This window comes from Canis lupus, chromosome 10, assembly GCF_003254725.2.
Source record: "Canis lupus dingo isolate Sandy chromosome 10, ASM325472v2, whole genome shotgun sequence".
In the NCBI taxonomy this organism is placed as follows: Eukaryota; Metazoa; Chordata; class Mammalia; order Carnivora; family Canidae; genus Canis; species Canis lupus.
In genome coordinates, this window is record NC_064252.1 from 23,010,073 (window position 1) to 23,029,219 (window position 19,147).

Consider the following 19,147-nt stretch of genomic DNA (forward strand, 5'->3'; position numbering starts at 1 on the left):
CTTACAGAGCCAGTACCTTCTGGAGCACTGCTTTGGGCTGACTGCTTCCTGTAGCATCTAGTCTACAGCAGGCGCAGCCAACAGAGACATCCTCTTAACCCAGTAGAGACAAGTGACAACTGTCTGGAGAACAGGGAGGGCAGGAGAGGGGAACACGGGGCTTCAGGCCCAGCTACACCCCCCGAATTCAAACAGCAGGGTCAGCAATTAGCACCCACCCCCACTCCATTCTCCTCTGCAAGGACTCTTCTCAGCCGACTTTCCCCTTGTTTTGGAAAACATCGTTTTTTTGTTTGTTTTTAAATATTTTATTTATTCATGAGAGATACAGAGAGAGAAGCAAAGACATAGTCAGGGGAAGAAGCAGGGTCCCTGTGGGGAGCCTGATGCTGGACTCGATCCTAAGACCCTGGGATCACACCCTGAGCCAAAGGCAGACACTCAACCACTGAGCCATCCAGGCGTCCCAGAAAAATATAGTTTCTAACTTAAAAAATATTAATGTTAAGATGTAATACATTTTTAACTTCTATTACAAATTATTAAATATAAACTTCCCCATTTAATTTCTAGTAAACGCTAATAGCTATAACATGTCAACACACATGCTATACTCTTCAGGCTCCTCTGTAATTGTCAGAAATGTAAGAAGGTCCCAAAACCCTCTTGCTGACAACCCTGCGCTGGCCGTGCCCTCGGCTGGAGAAAGAGGGCCCTGTGCTGGGGGGCGGGGGGGCTCAGTGAGTCATGTGACCTCGCTCAGGTCTTTAGGTGGAAGATGGGGAGCCTCTCCTGCCTCTCCCACAATTGTTGAGACCACTTCAGTAGACACACTGAGGCCAGCCCAGCACAGGTGGGGCCCAGGGCCCACACTCCCAGCTCCAAGTCTCCATCGCTTGCTTCCACATTGACTTGGACTGAACACTGGCTTATCCCCCTCCCCCAAATTATCCTTTGCCAGCAAAACAACATCATCTTGGCTCATTATTAAAGTCTAGGTTCTCAGAAAGATAGATTGCCTGATGGCAAGTCCATCGTGTGGGAGAAAGCTGAGTGACTTCTAAAGCCTTACACTCTGTTTAGCATCCAAAGTTCAGGGCCACATTGGCTCCCCAGTGACAAATTTATGGTTAGTGATGATTAGCAGGGCTTCTCGTAAGTTGTGTTTCCTTGGCTGGGAATGGAAATTCAATCTCCCTTTCTTCATCACATATCAGCCTGAGCTTAAACAGGGGCCCTTGGGTTCTTCCCAGCTTAGGAAGAAAGCACAGATCTGTTTGAGTGGCATCGATTGCTGGTGCCAGCCACAGGACCGCCCTGAGAGATTAACGTGGGGTGGTGACTTGGGGTAACATGGGCAGTAGTCAGGAAGCCCTGTGGAACCGGTAGAATTTGAGACAGGTCTAGGATTTTGTTTGTGGAAGACAGAAGAGGCAAGGGCGTGGGTGGGGCACTCCCAGAGGCTGGTCAGTAGGGATTGTAGGCCCATGGGATACGAGTAGTCAAGTCATGGCAGGAGACAACGCTGGGAAGAGGCTGGGAGGGCAACTCCTTGTATGTCTGTGGGCACCAGGGAGCCAGAAAAAACACACAAGGAGTGAAGGACGATGCTGGACTCAGCCTACCATTAACATAGCCCCTGATGATGGTCAGGAAGGCCGTTTGGTGGCCCCTACCCACTGGCCAACCCCTCTGGGCAGCGAGGCTCTCAGAAGACCTGATGAGAGGCTGCATATGTCTCAGTGGTCCAGGAGATCTTCTCAACCAACAGCCTCCTCTGAGGAGGGGCTGCCTAGCCTACCCCAGGTCCCCCCGAGGAGCTACACTTTCTCTAGATCTGCAGAAGGCACCGGGCTTCAGAACTCAGTGGCCCCCATAGAAAGATCTAGTGTGACAGCACCTACCCTGTCTTGTCTGTGAGGCAGAGCTTATCGCTCCCACTTCACAGAAGTGGTTTTCTCTGAGACACACAACTAGTGAGAAGCCAGACTCATACCCACAGCTGCCTGACTTTACAGTGATCTAAGAATAGCCATAGGTTCGCAAGGGCCAGTGCTAGTGCTGCACCTCTTCCCCACTGCCCCTTCAGGGACCTCTCCTGGTAGCTTGGGCATTCACACCGCAGAAATGGGCAGGTGAGGTGAATCAGCCCCCACCCCACCAGCTGTCCACACCTCCCTCCAACGCCGCTCTGCAAGGTGTGCGCATGTGCTGCCGTGGGATTCAGGGAGAGTGGGGCGTCCCTCCATATGCCCTGGAAGCTTCCTGTGAGGAGCCCTGGCACTGAAGTGCATCGTTTGGTCAGCTTTTGGGTAGTGGGTCAACCCGCATCAGTCTGGCAGCGTGGTCTGAGTGAGAAAATCCAGGAGAGGCCAGAGGTCAGCATGCTGAGCACAGCACAGGCTTCACTCGGTGCCATCTCACCATTTCATTGAAGTTTAGACTTTTTAAAAATCTTCGTCGTAGCTGCCGGGGTGTGTTTTGGGTATGTTAGATCTCAGTTGCCCCAGGCCCGTGCTTACAGCGGGCAGGGTCAAGCCTGAGCTGGTCCTGGCCCACCTGGGGAAGGGAGGCCGCCAGCGTGCCCCCGCTGCGGTTTCCTCCCCTCTCTCCAGGGCTGACTCCTCTTGTGTCGGACATGGAAGTAAGGTCTCAGGGCGCCGTGTGGGCGGACAACAGCCCTTCCTTTCATCTGCCTTTAGCTTCTTGATGGACTTGTGACCTACAACCTCTCACTTGACCCCTGATGACCTCATAAATTCTGGAAACTCCTCACAAATCACCATGAAGATAAACATTAACTGGGGTCATCTGAAGGGGGTCCAAGCCACTCCAAGCAGGCAGGGAGGGAAGATCAAGTCTCCCGAGGCTGGGGAGAAGGGGGGCGTCCCAGGAACCATGGGTGACTGAGGGAGAGGCAAATGGCCCACCCAGGGGACCCTCATTGTCCCTGTCATGCCAGAGCCCTCAGAGCACATTTCGGTGTAGTTCTCAGCATGCACGGACTGGAGGCCAGGCCCCTGGAGGCTTGAAGTGAATGGTCCACGGTCCCTGTCCTGGAGAGCCAGGGCAGCCCAGCTCTGCACTCCCACTCTCTTGGGGGCAGGAGTGGGACAGAGGTTTGCAGTCTGAGGCACTGGTCCCAGTCTTTGTGGTGCCTCTCAGTGCCCCGAGGGCTTTGGGGCAGGTGTCTTAACCCTGGTTTCCCCACCTCTGAAGGGGGCGCTTGCCCATATAGGGGCAAGGGGCCCCAGAATGCACCCAGAACATTGCTGCTGCCTAGGGGCTAGTGCTAGAGTAGAGTCTTAAAGCCTGGGAGAAGAGGAGCGGGGACCCCAGCCGGCCCGGAGGACAAGCAGGAAGGGCAGGATGGGCAGGGCTCCAGATAAAACAGCCCCCTGCAGCTAGAGGGTGGGCACACTAGCAGGGGGCGGCCCAGCCCTGGCACTCTGGGGCAGTCACCTCGTTCTGAGGAGGGCTGCTGCTGGCTGCCCTTGTAGGTGAGGCTTCCCAGAACAAGGTACCCCAGGTTTGCACACACTTTAAGAGGAAACCTGCCAAGCAGCGGGAATGTTGGGCAAAGATCTCGGAAATGGTGACACGTGTGTTCCTGGACTTGAAACATGCTCTGTGGGGTACAGGGGTGTGCAGGCCGAGCTGGAAGCCAACACCAGATCATGCAGGGCTCCACACTTGAGAGTGAGGGTTCCAGGTTCCCAGGAGCACTGCCATGACCAGGCATGGAAAGAGACCCCCTCTGGCAGCTGGTGGGGGGTGGTATGTAGTTCAGGGCACAGCTGTGGGGCTGCTGAGGACAAGCCTCTGCTGCCCTGAGGTCCAGCAGACCAGCGCGGCAGTCTCTGGCTAGTGCAGGCACGCGGTGAGGGGTGGCTGTGTGGGACAGTGCCCCCCCCGGGGGGGGCACAACTTGCAGGCCCGCCAGGGCACATCTACCTAGGGCCGCTGCCCGCCCACCCAGTCCCCTGACCCAGCAGCACTCCTCTCTGGGGCCAACCCACAACCAAATCTCCCACTGTCTCACAGGGGACACGCACCACCTCATGCAGACTGGACACTGCCACATGCCACCCCCACCTGCCTTAGGAAACTGTCCGAAGCCCTGCTTGTATGTGGTTCTGTGATCTGACCTAGGGCAGGGGCGCTGCTTCCATGGGTCCTCTGGAGTCATTCACAGTGCTGCTCTCAGAGGGAGGCCTAGGACCACTGTGACCTGGACACAGTGTCCTTGGTTCCTCCCCGAGTGTGCTCCACGAGGGTGGCTAGGTGTACACCCCTGCGTGTGTGGATGGTGTGCATGCTAACAGCAGCCCAATGGCACTGCATTTGACGGTGACATCATATGGGCCACCTCTCTTCAGCCTGAAATTTCTCTCTTCCCTCCCCCCGGTCTCCTATCCCTCTCGTCTGTCTCTTCCCAGAGGGTATGAACTGCATGAACAAAGACCACGGCTGTGCCCACATCTGCCGGGAGACGCCCAAAGGTGGGGTGGCCTGTGACTGCAGGCCCGGCTTTGACCTTGCCCAAAACCAGAAGGACTGCACACGTAGGTAGATGGAGGCAAATGGGTCAGACATCCCCACGCGTCTCCTGCCATTGCTTCATGGGGGGCGGGGTGGGTGTCTGTCTGTCCAGTCTACTGGACGTTGCCCAGGGAGGGCACTCAGCCCCTTGGGGTGGAGAGGACAAGGTCCTTGAAGCTGGGGAGGCATGAGGGACGGGGGTTGTGAACTCTGGACACAGCGTTTTCCCCACCTGGAGTAACACCACCGACAGCCCCAGAGTGGGACCCTGCTCAGTAGCCCTGCGGTGCCCACTGTAACCCCGACCCCAGAGACCCACAGGTCCCTGAGCCTGAGCTCTCGGGTGGGGATGGAAGGCCATGCTACAGAGGTCTCTGGCTTCTAGGTGGAGCAGGGCAGCCCTTGGTGAAACTGGGTGGTAGGAAGAGGGAAAGGAGCTGGGCGGGGATGGGCCGGGGGTGGGGGGGTTGGTGGTAGAGTCCAGCCCAGCCTGTGCTGACCTTATTTCCAGGATCACAGAGCAGAGCTTTGCCATCTGCCCATGCAGGGCCCACTGTAAATTGTGATGCCCTGTGAGATCTGCGGTGAATGAGGCCTCTGGCCCAAGGTGCCTCACCCTGGAGGGCAGCCGGCATGGGCTCTGACGTTATGCAGCCTCTCAATGTGGTCACCCTGCTCCGCAGGAGTGGGAGCCAGCAAACCAAGTAGGACCAGGGCTGAGCACACAAGTCCTCAAGAGCTTCTGACCCTGCTGCCAGCAGCTGCGGAGCAGGTGGGGGGGCCTCTGCTCACTGGGCATCTGCCATACCTGTACTGGTGCCAGGTTTGCTCTATGGGTACAGAGAGCTGAGGGAGACTGGTGTGAGCACTGCTCACATCTGGCCAGAGACAAATACTTCATTCCGGGCCCGCTTTCTGATGCAGAGAAATAGAGTGGAGGAGTCCGAATCCCACTCCCAGTAGGGAAAGCAGCCCCTACCTTGCCACCGGAATGGGAGCCTGAACTGACCAGCTCTCACCAAGAGAATGGCCTTCCTTTCCATCCTTTATTCTGTGGAGAAGAAACAGCTGGCCCTGGCTGGCTCACCAGCCCCAGTCTTTGTCCCAGTTGTCATCAGCTGCCTCTGGGTGCCTGCCACACCTGTCCTAACCCATGCTCTCCCCAGTCACCAGGATCTAGGGGACCCACATGCACTAGACACAGTGCCTGTCTCCACAGAGCTCATGCTCCAGCCCCCCCTTAGGATTTGTCCACTCCCCAAAGTGAAGATGCTTCCTTCTGGCCAGGTACATGCTGAGATGTGGCTAGCCTTCCTCTTTGTTCCTGGGCTTTCCTGAATGTGGTCACCGTGGGCAGGTGCCTGGCTCCAGCCCCAGGACTCCAGCCAGGCCTTCCTGTCTTCTACACAAGACAATTCCTTTAGCTACAGAGAAACTGCTGCCACCTGGCACCCTTCTAACAGAAAGTGAGGAACTCCAGCTCTCCCGGTCCTCCAGACGACGGCCAAGGACAAGCATGTGTGGAGTGGGCAGGCCTGTTGACAGGCTCAGCTGGAAGTAAAGAGTGTGCCTTTACTCAGCAAGACTGGCCAAGCCCTGAGCTGGGTGCTGGGGAAAGAGCCACCGGCCACAGGCAGTGGCTGGGACTGACTGACCCATCTGGGATGAGCACTGCAAGGGGACAGTTTGCTCAGAGGCCATCTCCTGAAGGGCCAGCCTGACGCGAGAAGTCAGGGACAAGTCAGGGCTCTCTGAGTAGCAAAGCTATCCCCACGCCCACCCCTACCCGAGAGGAGAAGAACTAAGCCCTTGCCCCCCAGTGTTTGCTGGTGGAAGAAGCAGCAGCCCCACCCCTCTACTCAGTGGCTAGGTATCTCCAAGCTGTATGGAGAATCTGATAGCAATCCTGGGGCCAAGGAGCACGTGAACACACTGCAGCCCTCCCATGAAGGGTCCGCGCAGACGGCCGTCACTCCAGTCAGCTTTGGTTCCTGCTGCCAGGTCAACATGCAGAGTTCATGCGACATTAGCACTGAGGCTCTCCCTCTAGCCCTCGAGGCCAGGTGAAATCTAGGAAATTCTAGATCTGGATTTGGGTTGAGGGCTGAGGCCTAGCCTAGCCAGCCTCTGCGGGCCAGCAGGACCACAAGGCCTCTGCACCAAACTCTCATCTCTCCAGAGTACAGGACCCACCCAGGACGAGAGGTTTTCTCCAACCCTTCTTGGTCGTCCCAGAGCTCAGGGCGCCAGTAGTACCTCCCAGTACAAGCTCCACGTAGGCTCTATAGGTACTCATGAGTTTGGCCCTTGAGGTCCATGAGATGCACAAACCCCTGTGTGAGAGGTGTGGGACCCTAAGCATGGTCCTCCCTCAAGTTGCCTGCATCCTCCTCAGAGTCACTTGTAGGGCACGGCCCATTTCTGGGAGCCCAGAGCTTGGAAAGAACCATCTACAGCATTCTCGCGGCCTCAACACCACTCCACCCTAGAAAGGCACGTGATGTTCAGGCCAAGGCAGGGCTGTGCCTGAGGCTCTGCCTTCACCTGAGATCTATACTACTCCATACTCTTGGCTTCCCTGGGGCTCTTCCTAGGCAGAGAGACGAGCTGTTTCAGAGATGAGAGAGTGTGGCGGCAGGCCACCGGGCTCCCCAGGAAAACCAAGGCAAGAGATGCTCCTCTGGAGAAAGGGCCAGAAGGCTTTGTGCTCCACGCCCCAGCTGTGCTTCCTGAAGCAGTTCGGCAGGGCCTTGAAAGGTCCCAGAAGTTGGGCCTGTTCTGAGAATGAGACATTAGCTCTCTGTGGATGAGGCAGCCCCAAGAGCCCCTCTCTGGTTGTGAGGACAGCGTCGGTTCACATCCTTCTCAGCTGCCAAGGAGAGGCATGTGCTGCAAGGGTCACCGCCATCCCTGGGGCAGATGCCCTGGGGGCCGTGTGCTGTGCCCCTGGTGAGCACGCTACCTGGGAGAGGCAGCTGCGGGACTCCGCTCTGGAATGCTTGGGCTCCATCTCCAGAAGCTGCCACCCCAGGGCTTCCCTCTGGCACCAGCCCTGCTCATGAGCCCACCTACCAGAACAGCATTAATCCCAGTTGCTGGTTCACAATTTTCAGCTTGATTGGTCTGAGATTAATTTTTGCATATTTGATCTTTAGGGTTTTGCCAAATAAATTAAGAGTGTAGGTGGAACTGTAGACAAGGTATTGGGGAAGACACCCTGTCCTTGAGGTCCTGGCATGCCATTTGCATACAGGTGATAGGCACCCTGTTGTCTTTCTAGCTGAGTAAAGCAGGGGCTGCAAGAGCCTCTCCCATTGAGATCTAGGATCTCCTCTCACCCTAAAATGTGGTAACAAGCGGTTTTCTTTTTAAATAAACTTGAATTTATCATTTTTCCTACTTCAGACTGGCTCCTTTTTGTTCAGCCCCTTTCAACCGACCCAGGTTGCTAATGCTGTGAAACAGTTTAGGATTCTGGGCTGAAGGCCGCCAGCTCCTCTAGGCCACGGACACTGCAAACTATGGAACATGTTAAATAAAAGGTCATTTTTTCCAAAGTGCACGAGAGGACATTAATTTGCCTATGTCCCGGCTGTCTGGAAATTGCCTTGGGAGGATCCGGGCTCTGAGGGGACAGAGGTTGAGACGGCTGCTGGGACTAGGACAGACTAGACTTCTGCAGGGACACCCCTCCACATGCCCAAGACCCAAGCAGAGAACAAGCTGTGCAAGAACTGAATGTCTCCATCAACACAGGCCCGCTGCTACCTTCTCCCACCTTGCAGAGGATTCCTGCCATTAACAGACATTTGTCCCATCAGGACAGGCAGTTTCTAAGTGTCTGTGGGACCTAGGATGTATAAAATTATCTATCCCATTCCTCTCTTCACCTGACACCCCGAGTCTGTCAGCTGGTGCCAGCTCTGTTTGAAGCCCACACGACCCAAGTCCATTCCCGACTCACCCCAGTTCACGTCTAGGGAACAAGCAGTTCCACCTGAGACCCTGGAGGGGCTGAGGTCCTGGGAAACGTGTGCCTGTTCACTAATTATCTTATACCATCACTTTGCTCCCCATCCCTTAAGAGAAACCACCAACACCAGTAAACTAATCGTCTTTGTTGTCATTCCTTTTATACACACGTATGTACACTTTGGGCCTAACTAGTAACCTGTAACTATGGAAACGGAGGCTGCCAGCACAGCTGTGAGGACACGGACACGGGCCCCATGTGTGGCTGCCACCAGAAGTATGCCCTCCACTCAGACGGTCGGACGTGCATCGGTAAGTACGCACCTTTGCCAGGTGCTGGCACCCTTGTGCCACCCTGTCCCCCCCCCATAGGGTGCGCTGTGTGGCCCTGAGGCTGGCCAGCACCCCACTGTGTCCCGGTTTCCAAGAAGGAAGCTTAAGGGAACAAGAAAAGGAGCACCCCCACGGTACTGATGGGCTGGGAAATGTCCCCAAGGGAAGCCTCCTGCAGAGACTTCTCCAGGGCCATCCAGCCACCCAGGACCAAGCACCTCTGCTTCGTGTCACTGTGGGTTTTCTGCGGGTCCTCTTCCTCAACATGGGGATGGTCTGTAGGGAGGAGGGTCGGGTGTGTGTGCCTGAGGAGGGCAGCTTGTTTTTAAAGCACAGGGGTTTCTTCCCCTGATGGGAGGACACACAGCATATCCATTTAACCTGCACATCGGGCAACATGAGCTGCCCGGCAGTCTGGAAAACCAAGAGGTTTTCTCAGAAAGCGGCTTTAAGTCTTCATTGCCTAGACCAGGGGAGACGGATGGGAGAATCCCGGGGGGCTCTGGGTGTTAACTGCTTTCCACTCCTGAGCTAACGGGGTTCTCGCCGGACTTCTTCTCCCAGCTGGATCCCTTCTTCTCAGCGATGCCCCTTCTGTCACCTTACCTGTCCCATGGAGTCTCAATTTGAGTTTTGGTCACCTCCTTCCTCCTGTTCCTTTATTTGCAAGAGGAAGGTAGAGTATTTGTGGTTACCTCATGCCATAATCAGTAGTAACTTCTCTCCCCACTCAAAAATAACAGCAAATCTCTCAACTGAGAAAAAGAAGAATTTCAAAGTTGGTACCCACCCAACTTTGTTCATCCTCTGCTTTCTTTCTCTTCGTTGTTGGCCAACTTCAGAAGCCCAGTCAGTTACCACATTCTTTTTTAACGGGGGGCCCCCATCTCTTATTACCAACTCTGAAGCTATTTCTGGAGGGACTTTCAAGTAACAAAACTGGGGTGGCAAGCAAGCTAAGCTGTGAAGCCAGAGTCCGCTGTCGCATCCTGTCCCTGTGACTGCTCCCCCGTACTCCGGGGAGCCCGGCGGTGGGGAAGGGGGTGCCAGGGCCGGGGCGGGCCACCAGCGTCTCACCCCAGTCCCGGCTGTCATCCTGGGAGCTGCTGCCCGCGTGGTTCTCCCCTTCCTCTGTGTGGTCTCCTCTCAGACGGCCGTTTTGGTTTCATTTTATCTCATTCCTCCCGCTTTTCTGGTGATGGTCCCTGATTGCCTGTCTTGTCTGATAACTGACGTTCATTAATTATTTTCAGAGCCAAAAGCCAAACCAAACCAAACAACAAAAAAAAAAAACAAAAAAAAAAAAACTTTTTTTTTTTTTTTCTCAAAGCAAAACCTGGTCTTAGACCAGTGTCTCTATTGCAGCCTGATCCCATCTAGAACCTCCTCTCCCGCCTCTCTCCCTGTCTCCACTGTCCTGCTGGGGAGCCTCCCGGCCCACCGGCCCCTTCTGTCTCGTCCGCTGGGTCTCCCCACTGTTTGTGTCTGCGGTGCAGCCGCCTCTGCTGGCCACAGGACCAGTGCACACAGCTGCCGGCCAGACACGCCCAGCCTCGTCTAACACATCTTGTCTTTGTCCACCTGACTCATCCTTTCTCATTTTTTTATCTTTTAGCGTCTGCTGCATGTGAAGGTCCCTGCTTGGATCTACTTTCTAACGTAACCTCCCTGAGCCCCTGCCCCCTTGCCTCCCCTTAGAGGCCGTCTGGACCCAGCTCCTGGGCCAGTGCTCCCTGCTGCCTCAGCTCACTGCCGCTCGGGTTCTCCCTCTCGGGAGCCAACGTGTCCACATGTCCCACTGAGCAGAGGACGGCCAAACAGCTAGCCTCACGCGCTCCTCCACGGGCAGCATCCTGGCGAAGCGCCTCGCCCAGCGGCCAGAATGCTCCCGGGCCACCGCCCGGCCCTCCGCACGCTCCTAAAACGACTGACCCACCTGTGCGGCCCCTCCTCAAGCCCTGAATGTCTCGCTCTAGTCCTCTATAGACAAGCAGGCAACCAGCGCTGCCCAAATCGAGGCCCCGTTTTTTTTCTGTCTGTTCGGTTGGATCCATTGTTGTGTGTGGTGTTTGTTCCTCTGTGCGTTTTGTTCTTAACTCTGCATGAGTGTCTGACACGCTTTTCCTGCCCTTGAGACGGGGCGCCTGCTGTGTAGGCACCGCCATCACCGGACCTCGCGGCCCTGTCCCTTTGTCCTGCGCCTCGTCCTGCCCGCCCGCCCTGCCTGCGCGCCCAGGCGCTGTGTCCGCTTCTGCGCCGCCCGCGCCGCGCCGGGCCTGTCCGCTGGAACCCTGGCCGCGTCCCTGTGTGGTCGTCCCCCGCTCTGCCCCCGCCCCGCTGCCCCCGCCCCCACCCCCGAACCCGCCAGCTCCGAGGCTCCCGGGATTCGCGCCCCGCCGAGAGGCTGACTGTCGTGGGCCGCGGGAAGTGGGCTGGCATTAACCACCGGCTCCGTGTTTGTCCCTTACTTGTGTTTTAGAGAAGGATGAGGCTGCAATTGAGCGCTCTCAGTTCAATGCCACGTCAGTAGCTGATGTGGACAAGCGGGTGAAACGGCGGCTCCTCATGGGTAACACTTTTCTTCCACTTCCTTTGTTGTGCTCGCGCCTTTGTCCGCGTGTGTGCGCGTGCGCGTGCTGCTGTGTCGGTCTGTGCGTGCGTGCCGGCGCGGGGTGTGCGTGCGTGCGTGCGTGCGTGCGTGCGTGCCGGCGCGTGGGGTGTGCGTGCGTGCGTGCGTGCCGGCGCGCGGGGTGTGCGTGCGTGCGTGCGTGCGTGCGTGTCGGCGCGCGGGTGTGCGTGGGGAGCGGCTGCGTGTGCCGAGTGCCCAGGTGCGTGCGGTGGCGCGTGCCGCGTGAGTGGGGGCTGCTGCCCGTGACGCGTGTGCTCGTGTGTGTTTGTAGCGAAGGACCCAGAGCCAGTGTCTCGCGGCCTCCGCGGGGACGCGGGTGCTCCGAGCCCCTGTCCTGGCGGGTCGCCCCAGGTCACGCAGGCAGCGTCCGCCAGGCGGCCCCGAGGCTCAGAAGGAAGGGGGCTGAGCGCAGGGCCCTCCCGGTCCGAGGCTGGCTCTGGGGTTGGGAGACCTGCCACCCGGAGAGGGCGGGACGGCCAGGGCCCCGGGGGGAAAGCGGGGCTCCCGGGGCTCCCGCCTCCGTGACCGGCCCGGCCAGAGGCGGGCGGCAGTGGGCAGCCCTGGCCCACCTGTCCCTGGCCCCGCTCCCGGCACCTGCGTGCGTGGGACGGGGAGTCGGGGCGGGTGTGATGTGGGCTGGATCCAGATGCTGGGAGCTCGCCCAGAGCCCGCTGGTGCTGCTCGGGGTGGCTTGGGAGGCCTGCCAGCGGGGGGGGGGCGGGGGGGGCGGGGGGAGGAGGCGGACGCGGCTGCTCTTCCGAGGAGCTCGGTCCGGAGAGCCGCAGAGCCAGTCTGCCCCTCGGTTCTGCGGTTCTGCGGCTCTGCGCTCGCCGGCCGGCCCCCGGGGTGACAGCTCCCCGGGCCTCTGAGCCCAGGAACCCTGGCGCTCCAGGGTGGCTTGGGATGGTCACAGGTGTCTGCGGGTTCTCTGATGGGTCAGGCCGTCCTTGGAGGCTATGGGGCCAGCTGGTGTATTTCCCACGTCCTGCAGGAGGAAGCAGGCTCATCGGGTGCCCTGGCTTGCCCAAAGCACGTCCCTGTACAGCTGCAGCTAGCCGGGAGCCCGTGCCTGTGTGGGCTGTCCCAAGGGGCAGCGTCCCAGGACTGTACAAGTTAGGGCCGCAGGCCCCTGGGGAGGTCCCCTACGTGCATGGTCCTCACATGGACCTCAGAAGAATCCAGGCACCTATGGAGAAGTGAGAGCCCTACATGGGGCCACGGGAGGGATGTGGCCTTCCATGTGGGGAGTCACCTTAAAGCACGTCCTCCCCAGTGAGGCAGTGAGAGCAAAGGTGACCTGGGCTGGCTGATGACGGTGCTCTGGGCAGCCCGAGGTCCTTGCTGGGCAGGACAGGCACAGCCCTGTTTGTCGAGTGAGACACTAAGGTCCAGAGAGTCTGGAAGATTCACCTCTGGTCACACAGGCAGAAGGGACAAGGTTTGTCTGGAAGCCCCTCTCCACAAGTTCTCTGGACAGGGCTGTTGTGTTGACTTGGGGCGTCTGGGTCGGCCTGGAAAGGGCTGGGAATGGCCGAGGGGTGGCCGTGGAGGCCCCAGCAAGCAGGTGTGCCCACTACCATCCAGGAGGGTGTGGCTGGAGGTGGGTGGTGGAAATCTAAGACTTGCTGGTGCTCTGAGGACACACGGAGACCCCTCAGCCTCACTTACTGGGAGAGGTGGGCACGGCTGCCCAGGACCAGAGCTCCAGAGCAAGAGCAAGAACTGGGGCCCCAGATGCCCTGTACCCCTCCCCGAAGGAGGCTGATGGCAGAAGAGGGCTGAGCTGAACTGGCATCACGCAGGCAGGTGGCGAGACAGAGACAAGAGCCGTGGACTTGCTTTTTCTAATTAGAGTCCGTGGGGAAGAGCCTGGAGCAGAATCAGGGGAGGTGAAAAGGGACGAACTGAGAATACTAGTGCCCTCAGCCCGGGTCTGGGAGGCAGAGTTGGGGGAGCAGATTGGGGGCCTCCACACCAGGCGTTGGAAGGGACCAAGGAAAAGGATGATGGTTGCCCTGCCCTTAATTCCCATCTCTCTGACCATAGAAAGCCCCTCACACATCACTTTAGAGCTCATCCTGCCCCACAGGCAGAAAAGGCCTGTCTCTCCACAACACTTACAGCACAGGACGAGCCCCACACCCGAGCTAAGCAACCATCCTCAGAGGCTTCCATGAAAGACGCCATCCAGAGCACTGGTGAGCGTGAGCCCCTCCCGCAAGGGCTCATAACTCTTAGCACCTGTCTCCTCTGAGAGCAGCTGTGTGGCACAGACTTGGGATCCTTTCGGACTTCAGGCTGTAACTAGGAGCCCTCGGTGAGGATGGCTGCTCCCAAACTGTATTAGTAGAGGCAAGGTGTAAAGAGTAAGGGAGGTGACCATCCCTGTCGTGCCCTGTGCTGGTCAGAGCACACCTGGGGCATCGTGTTCGGGACCCAGCCTTGCACGGAGAGAGTAGCCTAGATGGTGAGGGGAACCAGAGTTGGGTCAGCATCGTTGGCCTGTGGGACAGGGCACAGGCAGTTTATCCCAGTGGATCCTGAGGCTGATGGGGGTAGGACCTCGTTCTGTGGCCCAGGAGCAGAGGAGGAAGGCAAGACCCTGAGGAAGGAGTTTGACGGCAAGGTCAGACCCAGGACTGCTCAGCATCTGTGCCCCCTGGATGGCTGCACTGGCCAGCTCTTCCTCAAAGAGCAGAGAAGTGACTAGCAAGGGAGGGTGGCGCTCGAATGCCCTGGAACGGTCTGCTATGAGCAGGGCCCATTGTAGTCCTGGTGCAGGGTTCCTCCAGAGCAGGGTATGTGTGCTGCAGCCATCTGGTGGCTGAGATCCACCCTGGCACCCCTGAGATGCCAGTTATCTCTTGTGCCAACAAGGCTCGTTTTCAGGGTGGATAGGATAAGACCGAGTCAGCGCGGGGTGGTGTTTGCCGGCTCCACAAGGCCCCGTGAGCACATGCCATCCTCACCACTCTCCATAGTGACCACATCCTGCAGGCCCAGGGTGACACCCCCTATTCCATGTCACAGAGAGGGTGGTGGTCTGTAGCAGAGCAGCTAAGTGACCCACCCTTGGGGTCTCAGCTGCACCCAGCAATTGCCATTTATAATTACCCCCAGTCTCAGCCCAGGCTAAGAAAAGGGGCAGTGATGTTTTCTTTCAAAAGGCTCAAAATATGTAACATTTTCGATTTACATCCAAAGCAGTTAAAATATTTGGACTTCAGGGTTGGCATGATGAATTTCAAATATCTGGCCGACTGCCTTGTGCAAAACACCTGAGTACCCAGCTAAGTTTACCACAGTCCCCCGGGACACTGGTCACAGCAAGACTGATGAGACATTGCAGGTTGTTCTTGTCAGCCCCAGTCCTCAGTCAGACCCTTTCCCACGGTGCGCGTGGAACGGATGCTGTGTTAGCTTCCTGTCGCTGCTGACGAGGTACTACAATCTTAGTGCCTAGTAGCGCACAAGTGTGCTATCTTCCATAGGTCGGAAGTTGGACTTGGGACTCCCAGGGCTAGAATCAAGGTGTCAACAAGGGCTGCATTTTTTTCTGGAAGCTTCTAGAACCACCTGCATTCCTTGGTCTGGGGCCTCTTCCTCTGTCTTCAAAGCCGGCAGCAAGGCATCTCTCAACCCTGCTTCCATCAGGCTCTGTTTCTCTGACCTCCCTCCTCCACTTTTAAGGAACCTTGTGATGACATCAGGCCCACTCAGATGATCCAGGACAAGCCTCCATCTCAAGGGTCTCAATTTAATTACATCTCCAGAGTCCTTTTTGCCACGTAGGGTCATGGGGGACTGAGACAAGGACATTTTCAGGGGCTGTTACTCTCCTGACCACAGATGGTCCAGACTTGGTCTGGGAGGAACCCCCCAGGCTGGCTGCTTGTGCGCTCCAGAGGCAGAGCCCCCGTCCGCCCTCTGTACTGCCTTGTCCCGGGTCCACCAATCTGCAGCCACAGGCTGGGGGCTGGCAGCGTGGGATGTGCTGGTCCGAGCTGGGCGGCCTCTGCAGGGGGCCAGTGTGGGCGCCCACCGCTTCCTGGGGCAACCTCCGTGCACATCAGCCCGCTCGCTCTGGAGGCCTCTTCCTCCTCACAATGTAGTTACGCCGCTTGACGGTCCGAAGGGGCCTTCCAGTCAGCCCTCTCCTGTGAGCCTTTGGCAGCCCTGCAAGGCAGCTGTCCCCACTTTACAGAGGAGAGTGAGGCCCTGAGATGGGGACAGACACAGGTCAGTGAGCACTGGTCTGGGGCCTGAGATCTGTGGACTCCCACGCCCAGGGCCCTAAGTCAGGAGTCAAGCAGCCTGAAGCGCGGCGGCCCTCCCGAGTGGAATCTGCCCTCACAGTCTGCCCACTTGGGTCCCCCTGAGCCCAGGACAGCAAGGGGCTCCAGGTCCGGTGAGCACAGCAATAGTTAGCCCAGAATGCCACTTCTCTGGGCCGTGCTCTGTCCCAGCGTCCACTCCCCTCCCAGCCACCCTGAGGGTTGGTGCTAAAGCAATTCCCATTTTACAGATGAGGACACAGAGGCCCACAAAGGTACTAGGAGTCTCCCCCTCCTGCACTCCCACAGCCGGCACCTGCCCATCACGCTCCACCTCTCTGCCTGTGAGCCAGGGTCCCCTTCCCGAGTAGGCATGGTACCAGAACACTTTCACCTCACTGGGCTCCCGGGGCTGTGGAAGTGTGGAAGGGCCGTCACGCACATGCCTGGGGCCTGGTGCACGGGGGAGCCGCTGGGAGAGCTCCAGGAAGGGCCAAGGGGCTGGAGACCTGGAAGGCCGGGCAGGACCAGGGAAAGCGGGACTGACACTTAGGGAGTACAGGCTGAGCCCCGTGCTTTCTCCAGCCTCATTTAATCATACAACCACCCTGAGATGTCCGGCTGATGTCACTTTTCTCGATACGCAGTCCTCCCCCGCTCTCCACTCCTCTGCCCCCCTTGGGGGCTGCCCACGTGCCTCTTTTCTACACCCACCATCTCCAGGGTCCATGGGCCACTCTGATTTCCCCAGTCTCCCAGGCCACCGCTCCCTACTCCAGTTCCAGACCCACACGTCAGTCACCTTCTAGAAGCCACACACATGCAGCTTCCTGCCTTGGTGGGCCATGCCACCACCACCCTTTACCCAGGTGCCATCTTCCACAGTTCTACCTGGAAAAGGTTCATCCAGACCTAACTGGACTTTCCTTGCCATCCCTACCCTCACTTCTTGCCCCTCCTCCACCAGCACCTTATTTAGTCATGAGCCTGGGACTCCCCTACTTGGGGCCAAGGCCAAGTCTGTGCCAGCTCTGATGGCCTTGCCCAGAGCAGGGGCGCAGGAAGGGCTGGCTGGCTCAGAGCATGAGCAGAAGCTTCCTGGGGGATATGCCCCAGGTTGAGGGGGCCCTCGCTGCTGCTCGCTGTTCACACAGGCTGGCATCCAGCTGGGAGAGAAAGGGCAGACCCGGATCCTGAACCCCAGGCAAGCCTGGCAGTGGGAAGGGGCTCAGACAGACCTGAGGCAAGGGAGGTGATGACACAGGGTGGTTTCCCAGGCCAGGTACTCGGCAGGGAGAGGCTGGTCAGGCCTTGGGCCAAGCTCCAGGCACTGTGCTCTCACCCTGTCCGTGAACTGGTGCCAAGGGCAGCTGGTCTCTAGTCAGCTGGGGACCCCAGCTGTGGTCCTGAGCGCCTGGCCTCAGTTTAGCCACACGCATACATGCCCTAAGTGCTGGTGGAAGGAGGTGGGTCATGGTGACCTGGATGAGTAGTCAAGGGGGAGAGTGTAGGGTGGAGGCAGGGTGCTGGGCAGGGCACTGGCTGGCCCAGATGGGAGCTGTGGCTTAGAGGGGCATGACTCACCCCCAGCCTCCCAGTGAGTCTGAACAGATCCAGGGTTCCTGCTGCCTGGGCCCTGGCACTTTCAAGAACCAAGGCTGGCTGGATGGAGCAGCCCTACCTCTGCCCCTGCCCCAGAGAGTCCCGGAGGACTCACCCATAAGTCCTTTGGCTTCCTCTGGAGCCTGAGGCCTTACAGCCTTCCCTTCTCTCTGGGCCGTAGATGAAATTTGAGCCTGGTTCTAGCCAGTCTGTATGTCCATCTCATAAAGTATAAAAACCATGAGAGATGCTCCCTGCATGGACACAGCTAACACAAGGACCCCTGAATGTCACTTTCTAGCCCCCCAGAATGAGGGCAGGGGTGAGAGCAGGGTCCTGGAAGCTGGGGACATGCTCCCTCCCGACAACAGGTCCAGGTCATGTGTCCCCTGCCCCGCAGCAGGCAGGCAGGCTCTGGGGGCAGCTTCTGTGAGGGAAGACTGCAGGATGGGGGGGGGGGGTCCCTGCCGCTGTTGAGTGGTGGGGTCGGGAAGAACCAGGCAGAAGCGTGGGCTAAGGCCCCACTGGGTTTCAGAACTTGCAGCAGGCAGGGGTTTTGGAGGCACAGCACCTGGTAGAGAATCCTCAGGCGTGAAGCCGGTGTGGATGTGGCGTGGGCTGGGGGTGCTCGTGCAGCTGGAGGTCAGAGGGCAGGGAGTGCAGAATGGCTTTAGAGGGAGACTGATGTGGTCAGACCGGCAGGTGAGGTGACCCCCTGAGGACTGAGGGAGGTAACGCCGTCCTCATCTGGCAGAGGTGACCCAGCCCAGGGAGGTGAGGGCTTAGCCGGTGTCCCATGGCTCTTCAGAGGCTGGTGTTTGTGGCTTCCCCGGGGGAATCCATGCTTGGACCAGTGAATTGGGCACTGGGGCACCTGGCCTGCCCCACTGCTCCCCTGGGTCGCCTTGGCCAGTCCCTTCCCCTGTCAAAACTTAAAGAAAAGCAGTGTTTGGATCTCTAGCCTCTGGGGCTGTGTTGAGGATCACCTGGGACAGTGGCACCTGGGCCAGTGCTTGCTCAATCACAGTGGAGGCATCAAGGGTGAGTCTCAGTCACTTACCAGCTCCCAGGCTTTGTGCAGAGTGCCTCCTGGTTGGTGGCAGGGCCCACAAGCCTCCCTGTGATCACATCCTGGAGCCTGCCCTCCCACACAGCCAGCCCCTGCCCTGCACCGCCACAGAAGGATCCCACCTACGTAGCTCCCCCACTCTGGGAGCTGCAGGTGGAGAGGAGCCCCCCCAGGTGGGGGTGGCTTGCCCCCACTGCTCCTCACACCACCCCTGGCAGCTGGGCACACTTGGCCCCCACATGCTCCTCCTGGGCCTCAACAACCCCTGTCCCGGCCCCTCCCTGTCCTGCCTTAACCCTGGCCTAGGTTTTTTGGCCCCGCGGGATTTGCTCCGGGTGGGTCCCAAAGCCCTTCATGATGTGACCCCAATGCCCCCTAAGGGCCCGCTTCCTGCTGTTTTTACTGGTTGACATGACTCCTTGGCCTGCCACATTCAGGAGGGCCCTGGAGCTTAAACTCCGCAGCACAGATGGAAGGCACCCCAAAGAGTCCAGGGCATCATCCTCTTACCAGTACAATCTTTTGTAGATCTGCCCTCTTTGGAGAAGCCCGGGTCCCCCACCCACTGCTGCCCCCGCCCCAGCCACCTGGGAAGGGATGGCCCACCCTATCTTGCTGCTTGCTCTGCAGGCCCTCCCTTGCCTCCCTCAGGGCTCCTCTGGCTGGCTCCAGCCAAGGGCAGGCCCAAGGTGGCTGCAGACCTGGTGCCCGCAGCTGCCTCTTGAC

At 58.4% G+C, this 19,147-nt stretch overlaps 1 protein-coding gene across 5 annotated transcripts in view; it reads left to right on the plus strand.

Annotated features, from left to right (window-relative positions):
* Positions 1–19,147, plus strand: part of SCUBE1 (signal peptide, CUB domain and EGF like domain containing 1) — a 140,021-nt gene that overhangs the window by 71,784 nt on the left and 49,090 nt on the right. For 4 of the 5 annotated variants that reach the window (XM_025457276.3, XM_049115752.1, XM_025457294.1 and 1 more), the window contains 3 exons: positions 4,440–4,565; positions 8,710–8,826; positions 11,327–11,416. In XM_025457276.3, the coding sequence (XP_025313061.1) occupies positions 4,440–4,565; positions 8,710–8,826; positions 11,327–11,416 (333 nt within the window). The remainder of the gene's footprint in view (positions 1–4,439; positions 4,566–8,709; positions 8,827–11,326; positions 11,417–19,147) is intronic. The other variant, XM_025457285.3, reaches the window with a different exon arrangement.